The sequence below is a fragment of the Scedosporium apiospermum genome (genome assembly GCF_000732125.1).
Source record: "Scedosporium apiospermum strain IHEM 14462 chromosome Unknown SEQ_SAPIO_0055, whole genome shotgun sequence".
Lineage (NCBI taxonomy): Eukaryota > Fungi > Ascomycota > Sordariomycetes > Microascales > Microascaceae > Scedosporium > Scedosporium apiospermum.
The window spans coordinates 693,715-703,515 of record NW_015971756.1 but is presented as its reverse complement, the minus strand read 5'-3'; the positions used below and the strand labels follow the sequence as shown (position 1 = coordinate 703,515).

At 52.3% G+C, this 9,801-nt stretch overlaps 3 protein-coding genes across 3 annotated transcripts; 2 read left to right on the top strand and 1 right to left on the bottom strand.

Annotated features, from left to right (window-relative positions):
- Window positions 1-305: 305 nt before the first annotated feature.
- SAPIO_CDS1398 (uncharacterized protein) lies at window positions 306-1,011 on the bottom strand (the record flags this gene model as incomplete). Its single annotated transcript, XM_016784680.1, has 6 exons — window positions 306-370; window positions 449-518; window positions 680-714; window positions 778-811; window positions 869-891; window positions 960-1,011. The coding sequence occupies 6 exons, from the start codon at window positions 1,009-1,011 to the stop codon at window positions 306-308; spliced, it is 279 nt and encodes a 92-aa protein (XP_016645796.1).
- Window positions 1,012-1,670: 659 nt separating this feature from the next.
- Window positions 1,671-4,583, top strand: SAPIO_CDS1397 (Multiple RNA-binding domain-containing protein 1; the record flags this gene model as incomplete). Its single annotated transcript, XM_016784679.1, has 3 exons — window positions 1,671-1,901; window positions 1,977-2,810; window positions 3,069-4,583. The coding sequence occupies 3 exons, from the start codon at window positions 1,671-1,673 to the stop codon at window positions 4,581-4,583; spliced, it is 2,580 nt and encodes an 859-aa protein (XP_016645795.1).
- A 1,470-nt stretch (window positions 4,584-6,053) lies between these two features.
- On the top strand, window positions 6,054-8,895 carry SAPIO_CDS1396 (uncharacterized protein; the record flags this gene model as incomplete). The annotated part of the gene is made up of 3 exons (XM_016784678.1): window positions 6,054-6,462; window positions 6,542-6,754; window positions 6,830-8,895. 3 exons carry the CDS (start codon window positions 6,054-6,056, stop codon window positions 8,893-8,895), a joined length of 2,688 nt encoding a protein of 895 aa, XP_016645794.1.
- Between the last annotated feature and the right edge of the window lie 906 nt (window positions 8,896-9,801).

Sequence of the window (9,801 nt, the reverse complement as noted above, 5' to 3'; positions counted from 1 at the left end):
TGCAACATTGGTTCGTGGATATTCCATCAAGTCAAGTCTTGCTATCCCCCTCGAGAGCGCCTTGCGATACCCTAGAGCCTTCTCTCCGTTGTTTGATATCGCACCTTCGCCGAACCACCATATGAAACCAGATCGCGCGCCGTTGTAGTAATACCCTGGTCCTACGCCAATAACGTTTATACACATCCGCTTCGCTCCCATAAAGACATCACTGTGATGTATCCATCCGGTTGAGTCCTCGCAGCTTAGGTGGAAAGCACAACTTCCCTTACCCCATACCAAGCGATCGCCCCGGAGAACCTCGCTTACTGAGTCTTGAATAGGAGAATGGCGCAGTGTCCGAGATAGAAGTAGAGGAAGTGCTTCGTCTCTAGATGCCAGTCTCGTTAGTGTCACGATTTTCGGATTTAGGGGACTGAGCCGAGGCTCAGGACAAGGCTGTATGTACCGTGCGTGACGAAGCTGCCAAAGTTCCTCCCAACAATGCAATGCCAGGTAGGCCCCTTGCGCTCATCGAACTAAATCCGAATTGTTAGTATGCCGGGGGTATGGGGGCATGGAGGTATGCGCGCGGTCGGGTCGGGGAGTCTGACAGTTCGCTTGATATGCTGGGCAATGTCCTTCACGGGAGTTAGCTAGCGCTCTTCGGCAGATATTGGCAGGTGCGGGACGGGCAAACCTTCTCGATTGTGAACTTGGCCATTGCTTCCTGGGCTATTCTGCTTGTCAGATATCCTGAGATCAAGTCGTGTGACCATACAGGCTAGGAGCACCTACCAACTTCAATCGCCTCCTGTTGCATGTCCTCGTTCTGTTCCCAGACTCAGCAAATATTCTTTCATATGGGTCGGTGGCGCTTCAAGCTCACCATGTCCGCGGATTTGATCTGGGCTGATCGGAGCGCATGTTGTTAGCATTGGCTTGCTCCTGGACGGGGTCCTTGAGCTTCGTCGACCTACCTTCTAGCCTCTCTCTCGCCACGGGAGACGCGCGAGTCTGTTGATCCGCCATTTTCGAGGAGTCTGGTTATGCCTCAGGGGAGAAGATGGTATTCGGGGAGCCTGTCGAGTATTTCCTGCTCCATTGTTAGCGGATGTGTCCCCGCAGGGTGTTCCCATGATACCACGACCCCCTATTCAGTCTTGATGTAAACACCAGAGATTGGCGATGTAACTTACAGAGCCAAATTGGGGGGCCAGATGCACCTTGACGATGATGGCCAAAAATACGAAGATCTTAGAAAATCCAAATATAGTCACAGTCTTCAATAATTGACGTCAAGCCAAGTTCTGCTTGTCCGAAGTAGGAACAATTGTTTGTCTCGAGATGTGGAATTGAAGTGCACGACCTGAGCAAGGGCCCAGCCCACCTTGCCTTGCCCCTACAATAGTTATGGTCAGGCCCAGCGAGTCCTGATGCTGGTGTCAGCCAGCTCCCAGTTTCCTAGGTAATCGCAGAGCTCGGGACGGGATAGCCCGGTGGGGTTGTCACGTGGAGATAGGTACCGATAACACCCTGTCGACAAAATTTTTTGGAGTGGGCTGGATTTTTTTTTTTTTCTTAAATTTCCAGGAACGTCGATGCTCGGTCATCAATACCAGCTTTACTCCTGTCCAGTAGGGCAGTGAATCCTCCATGACTTATTCTGTTTCCCATTTTGGATCGCCACGATGGCATCCTCCAGGATTTTCGTGAAAGGCTTGCCGTCCACTATTACAGAGAAAGAATTCAGAAATCATTTTGGTGCGAATGGCCGCCAAGTCACCGATGTGAAAATCATCCCGAATCGACGCTTTGGCTATGTGGGCTACAAGACCCCAGAGGAAGCCGCCAGCGCGGTGAAATATTTCAATCGCACGTTTATTCGCATGAGCAAGCTTGCAGTCGAGATTGCGAAACCGGTAAGAGGACCCTGACGAATATGCTACCTGCTGTAAGCGCTGTGCTGTCCCGACACTAACATTTGATTTCGATAGATAGGCGATGCATCTCTGAAAAGGTCTACTCGAGCGGACGAACCATCTGCTGCCATCCCGGGTACAAGCAAACCTGCAAAGATTGAGCTTCCGGCCGAGCAAGATGGAGACAAAAGCTCAAAGAAGAGGAAGCGGGAGGTGGACGAGTCGGACCCCATGCTCCGGGAGTTCCTCCAAGTTATGCAACCGAGCAGCAGGAGGGCTGGAATAGATGCCGAACTTGCCCTAGATGCAGACGTGCAGGCACAGGCACCCATCGAGGCTGCGGAAAGCGATGATGAATATGAGGAAATACCCTCAAAACGTCAATCCTCTAAACCTCAACCTGCGGAGGCTCCCCAATTAAATCCGACTCCATCTCAAGTCCCGGGAGCCGCCAAGCAACCGGACGAAGACGTTGTCATGGAAGAAGAGCCGAGTAGGTCGCCGGAAGGACCCACAGAACCTGTTAAGCCAACGTCAACCATCACCAAGGGTGCTACTGACGATGAGTGGCTCCGGTCTCGTACCAACCGGTTGCTTGATCTTCTCGATGACGACGAACCTCTACCGCCTCCACAGCCAGCTCAACAAGCAGAAGAGCGGCCTGAGGAGACGCATTCTAAGATGCAAGATGGCCAAGAGCCTGGAGATTTGGCACCTGCTGTTGTGGAGGAGAGTCGCGATGAGAATGAGAGCGCGGCAGATCAAGGCTCTGGACAAGAATCGAAAGATGTCAACCCGGACTTGGAAACAATTCGGAAAACCTCAAGACTCTTCGTGCGAAACTTGCCTTATTCAGCAAGCGAAGACGATCTCCGGGCCCACTTTGACCAATATGGCCATGTCGAAGAGGTAAGATTTTCCCCATTCTTGTGGTTTTTTTTTTTTCACCTACCTCAGCATGTATGTCTGTGATCCGTGTATGATGAATCCCAAGATAGGGACATCTGATGCCAATTGGCATTTGATGAGAAAACCTTGGGCGAGTGTAGTAGATGACACTCTGAGTCTGATTGATCCTTGGACGGTTCTTTTTTCTCTTTATTATGAAGTGCAATTTCCTCCGCTTCTTAATGTCACTAGGAACTAATGATCGAAATTTCGTTTTAGGTGCACTTGCCGGCTGATGCGTCAGGTCGAAGCAAGGGCTATGCACTCGTGCTGTACGCTGATGCGAGTTCTGCTATTGATGCATTCCAAGCCTCGGATGGCATCCCTTTCCAGGGACGAATACTTCACGTTGTAGCTGCTGCAGCGAAACGTGACAATGGCCTTGACGAGTTTGCAATTTCCAAATTGCCTCTTAAGAAGCAAAATTTAATCCGGAAACGGGCTGAAGCTGCCTCGAACACCTTCAACTGGAATTCGCTTTATATGAGCCAAGACGCCGTCAATGCGTCGATTGCAGATCGACTAGGCGTCTCCAAGGCTGAACTGCTTGATCCTACATCTGCCGATGCTGGTGTGAAACAGGCGATTGCTGAAACAACCGTCATCCAGGAGACAAAAGCTTATTTTGCATCCCACGGCGTGGACCTGAACGCCTTTAAATCAAACAAACGTGGTGACACTGCCATATTGGTTAAGAATTTCCCCTTCGGGACTAGCATCGAAGAACTAAGAAACATGTTCGAAGAACACGGGACTGTACTGCAGGTGCTGATGCCACCCAGTGGCACCATAGCCATCATTCAGTTCGCCCAACCGAGCCATGCAAAGGCAGCCTTCGCAAAGCTGGCATATAGGCGTATCAGGGACTCCATTCTCTTCTTAGAGAAGGCCCCACGCGATATCTTTGTGGAGGCGCCCGCTGCCCCTGTTGCCGAAGGACCCCTGCCGACGAAGGAGAAGGTGGGTGGAGTTCAGAAATTGTCCGTGGCAGAGCTCTTAGAACGTGACGAGGGACGGGAGATTGATACACCGACCACCTCCCTGTACGTTCGTAATCTGAACTTCTCCACAACCACAGAGGAGCTGGCCATCGCTTTCAGTTCCCTCGACGGCTTTGTTTCAGCCAGGGTCAAGACGAAAACGGACGCAAAGAAACCCGGTCAGGTACTGAGCATGGGCTTTGGCTTCGTCGAATTCCGTTCAAAGGCCCAGGCTATGGCTGCCATCAAAGCCATGGACGGATTTGTTCTAGCGGGCCATACCCTGGCTGTCAAAGCTTCGCACAGAGGTCTAGACGCCGCCGAAGAACGAAGGCGTGAGGACGCTGCCAAGAAGGCGGCAAACCAGAGGACAAAGGTCGTCATCAAGAACTTGCCTTTCGAGGCTACGAAGAAGGATGTCCGAGCACTATTCGGCACTTATGGAGAGCTCAGGGCAGTCCGAGTGCCGAAGAAGTTCAATCACCAATCACGAGGCTTTGCTTTCGCAGAGTTTGTTACACCGAGGGAGGCGGAGAACGCTGTTACAGCGCTCAGGGATACACATTTACTGGGACGGAAGCTTGTAATAGACTTTGCGGAGGCCGAAACAATAGATCCAGAGGAAGAGATTGCCAAAATGCAGAGGAAGGTGGGGGGGCAGGTAAACAAGGTGGCCTTGCAACAGTTGACAAACAGAGGAAGGACAAAGGTGAACATTGGGGGTGCAGAAGACGACCTGGACCTGGGAATGTGAGAATGAACGGGCCATTAGCCGATACGAAGTCTTACCCAGGGACCAGCACCTACAATTACAGTTTCTCTCTCTCACTCTCTCTCTTGCCAAAAGCAGCAGTTTCTTTCGTGATATCTTTTCCCCGGTACTACCGACCTCTTTAATTGCTGAAACACTTGCATCAGCGATTCTCTGACGACGGACGCCTATCAGGAGGCCTAATCATTGGGGGTCTCGATGTGTTTGCCCTCCATCATCCCTCCGCCACTTCATCTTCGTATCGGCCACAAAGCCTGCCCCGCATGCTAAGAACTCCTTCCATCCCTTCCATTGTTCTTCGAAAATAGCCCCTTCTGATGACTCGCCGCATGCGGGACATCTAAGGGTAGCCTTGTTGGAGAAGGTACCTACGTTCTCGGGCCCGAGATACAAAAACTACCCCAATTCAAAATTTCCTTGTTCCTACAATCTCCTTTGCGTTCCTGAGCCCCGCGTAGGTACCGTGGATCCCTGTGACGGATCTATTCCTGAAGGGGCGGAGGGGCAACTGTCTCCCTTGCATCTAGACCGCCCGCTTTACACGAAAGGCAGGAAGGGAAGAACATCGACACGAGACACGACGAAATGTGGCGTTCCCTTCAACCCTGGTCTTAGAGCTCTTGAGCTGTTGGGGGCAGGGCCGTCTTCGACATCATCCCCCGAAAACGATCGACAATGAACGCCACTCTGCGCTCTTTGCATGATCCTGGGCTTAGTTCTCTTGCAAAATCTTTGGTCTCCACTGCTCGCCTCGAAACAACCCACCCTTCGGCTGATGGGAAAGATGAAGGGGGGGTAAGGTTTCGCTTGTTTTTTCGAGGGAGAGAAAAAAGAGAAGGAAAAACAAGTGTTTGAGATCAGGCGGTCTGGTTTCGAGCAAAATGGCCATATCCGTGAAGCTGCCCTGCATGTATTATTTTGCAGCTTATATTACACCTACGTGTTCCACTTACTGCATAGAAAATATCAACACTACCAGATCCTCTTCGATGTCGTTGATGATTCATCGATCATAACATCATCCCTCTTCCCTCATCTTCTTCCCCTGCGTAGTTCCCCTTCTTCACACTCCTTGCTGGTCTTGTGTCTCCTCGTTGAATGTATTAAATTCCTCTCACGCAATTCTTACCCTTTCAAGCATTCCCATACCTTCCTCTCTTCTACTCTCACCTGTTCCTCGAGCTGTTTGTCTCGGTAGGGAAAAGAAGGCTCGCCGGTGGCAAACGCCTCGTTGTGTTCCTGTGTCTGTGTGGTGTGTGTGTGCGTTCCTTGGATCGCTATTCATTCGTTTTCTCTTTCCTTTTCAGCCCTTCGCTTTTCTATTCTTTCCCTTTTCTCGGGGTGCGGTGCGGTAGACATCAGTGGACATCATATCCCGTCTCGGAACTTTTATCATTCCCGCGGCTTGAGGGTGCCGCCCTCCAACGGCTTCCACCATAACCCCCCGTTGATATGGACCACTCCCAAGACCCATCCGGGTATACCTTCGATAACAGAGCTCGACAGCCGTTGTGCGAGTCGCACGGCAATGCCCAACCCCAAGGCCTACCTGACCTTTCCTTCTGTGCGCAGGGCCCACCTCTGGTCCTGCCTCCTCACCATCCCCATCACCATCATCAGGCTGCTGGTCAGACGCACCTACCCAACGCTGCGGTTGTGGCATCACAAGCACCTCCTCCGGGGTTCCCGACGGGGTACCGGCCGAGGCGGGAGAGGCCAAGGGGAGCGGACTGGCGCCGGCGCGGGAAGAATCCGTTCTATGGACACGACCAGTTTCGGCAATATCGGAACAGGCAGGACCAGAAAGAGGAGAAGGAGGGACAGAAATGGCCTCCAATCCTCGAAGATCCCTTTCTCGATGGTAAGGCGGCCATATCCTTCTGTGTGTGTGTGTGTGGTGTTTGGGCTGCTTCGTTGGACTGACATTCTTCTCCTTATAGCACTCCTCTTGATCCCGGATATGGGAAGGTCAAAATACTTCATGCATCAGTCATTACACGGCCGGAACATGATTATTAGCATGTACGTGTGGATGGCCTACTGCAGGTCGCTTCCTCCGGGGACGACACCGAATCCCGCGAACAAGAGGGATAGGAAGGCCATATCGAGCCATATCCAAGTGCTTAAGAACTTCTTCAAGGACCATCGCTTCTGTATGATAACTCGCCCCTATTGCCCTCCTTTGCCGGAGATGCACCCGCTAACTGTCCCCTTTGTTTACCTTCTAGTCCATTTCTTCTTCCCGACGAAAGATGAGGAGCAAAGACGCTCCGCGAAAGACGACGGAAAGTCGGTAGAGTCTCACTCACTCAAGACAAACCCTGTTCTCATGGCTCTCTCCCGCGGACGCTTCCCAGACGTCCGGCCGAATTACGAGTATTTTGCCCACCTCCTGTCTCAGAACTCGACTGTTTCAGCGCGGCCGAAGACGTGCTGGGTTTTCGTATCCTCTCCGCATATCCAGATTCAAGAAGATGGAGCCGTTACTGGCAGGGACGGGAAAGCTCTCGACGTCACCAAGTTCCCGCAGCTTGCGGTAGCGATGGAGGAGGGAGAAACTCCCTACCGGGGGCCAGATGGGAGCGTGATTCTCCATGAATATACGAGTACCCTTTCGCAGACTTATTCCGGTCCGGCCAAGGAGGTTACAAAACACTGGGAAACAAACTTCCCGGCCCTTCACGACTGCCTCAACCTCCCCGAGCCTCAGGACGAAGATGCCCTCACGATACTTGAAATGACTGTCACACTCTCTCTCCACCAAAACGCTTTCCCGACTGGCTCAGAGCTCAACGGCCTCATCGAAATGACGATAGAGCAGCCGTTTCTCCAGAACCATCAGTGGAAATGCGTCACCCGTCTCGTACGCCCGCGGGAGCTGTGTACGGAGGACGAGCCGTTGTTTCTCGAACACACTGATGAGATGGCGGTGCAATATACGCATCAACCCGGATGCGGAGATAACAAGACCGGGTGTGACTGCATTAGCCGCCCAAGGCAGGACGTCCGCGTACCGTTCCCGGCTGCCGAGTGGGCGAGCATGCTGACGAACTGCGTGAGCTACCCCAATGTCGTCCCCGAGGAACGTCTCAAAGGCCGAGGTCAGTCCGGGGGTGATGAAGAGGAATATGAAAAGACCGGCAGCGAGCCATCTCAGAGAGAACTTCTTTCTCGAATTGGCATGTTCCAGGAGCTCTGGAGTTGCGGTCCCACATTACCACACGGCGGCGGCGGCGGTATGGAAGGCGGATGGGCTCGACGGGCCGTCATCCTGTGGAAGTTCAGGGACGTGCACCAATACAACGCGCGAAAGAAGAAATGGGTAGCGGCAGAATCGCCGACGGCGCAGTGGCGGTTCCTGACAGTGAATGACCCTACTTCCGAATACCACATGAACAACGCGTACATCTCGTACGACGAGGCGCTGGCCGCGGGAGCAGAGTTCCTATCGCCTCAGGACCTGGTACAGGAGCAGGGACCGGATCACAGGGGATTTTCCCAGGAGGATTTCATGGCGTGGAACATGGATGCCAGCGTCGCCAATCACCTTCGGGGACTAGATGCCTCCGTTACAGATTTTCCCGTCATGGGCCTAGTGGACGGACTTGCCACACCGCCGACGCTGCCGAGTTCTTTCTCGACTGAGTTTCCGTCGCCGCATGATATGGGGCGGAACCAGTTTGGGTTGATGCACTCAGAATGCGGAACCCCGATGGAGAGTCAACCTAGTTCACTCTTCGGAGACGCCGCTGCGCCCGTTACTCCTGGGAATAACCCCTTCCTGGCAGAGAATATGACCATGGCTGCCGCTGCGGGGATTGTCTACGATGATGTGGTTTGCGATCCAGCACTGCAAGCTTGGAACACTGCGTCATCGCTCCCGGAACTGAAGCCATGGCTTGCGGGCACCGATCCCAGGTTCGATCCATCGTCGCTGACACCGTCGGACAAGACACCCGAGTGGCCCGCGGACCATGGCATCGGGCAAGTCCTCTGGGATGCGGCGGGGACGGGGTGTCTACAAATGCCGCTCCAACCCGAGTGGAACGATATGGGGAAGAACGAGAGGATGGATGTCCAAACTACGTCTGGCGCCCCTACATTAGTAGGCACTCCCCCTCCTACCGCCACCTTCTATCACGAACTTGGACTCGCTGGGAAGAGGATTGTGAAGAGGGCGAGAACGGAAGGACTAGAACTGGAGACTAACTTTCCTTACAAGACTATAGATAGATTTGATGGACCGGTCAAGAGGGTTAGGAGAGATATGCGAAGAGTTGCGAGCCGGGCTTAGAGGAAGGGTGATTGTTGTGTATTGTATACTATCATCTCGCATCGCATATTCTGTTTTTTTCCCATTTTCCTCTTTTCATTTCTTTTTTCCTTTTCTCTCCATTTTCTTTTTTTCTCTCCTCCTTTCTCTTTTCATTTCCCTTTGTTTTGTTCCCCTCCTCATCATCAAGTGCATTCACAGTCTTAACGTCCTTTCGATTTTCAAGATTCCCTTTTCGACCGGACTGGCTTTCTTGGTCCCCAAACATGGCGGAGATCTGCTTCTGTACACTACCTATCATAGCTGCCACCATTGAGCTTTCAATATTGTTTGAGCCATTGCTTAACCAAATAAAACTTTTTTGGAAATTCCATATATGTCCATCTATCTCTAGCATAACTATGACGGCGTGTCGGCACACGGCACTCTGCCTGCAGGTTTTAAAACAGGCTACAGACCCAACACCTGGGAGAGGAGAGGCCGGACCGCTAGAAGGAGATTTTACCCTAGAACAGTTTCGAAGATTTAGCACGATCTCTTGAGAAGGCACTCGTGGTTGAGCCACTGGCACCGATTAGCCGTGAAGAGGCTGTGTCTGTGTGGCCTCCCATAATTGCTCGGGACCGGCCGGCTGTTGGATCGGAGACCCTGAAACTTGACGTGTCGGAACTAGACGTAATGGAGGGCATCCATAGATTCTTCGACCATCGCCTTCGGGGATGTGCAATTGAATCTAGATGGCTGGTGAGTTTGGGAGATAATTCGGCAGTCAGAATGAGAGGAAGTCGGCGTAGAACAATTCTGTGGAACTAATGTTTTTGGTCCGTGTTTGACTGTTTTGACAAGTCAAAGCTAGTTGCCTGCGGAGTAAAGAAACGGCCCTGGGTGGAACATGGCGGAACTAAAGTTTTAGTCCACGTCTTCGTC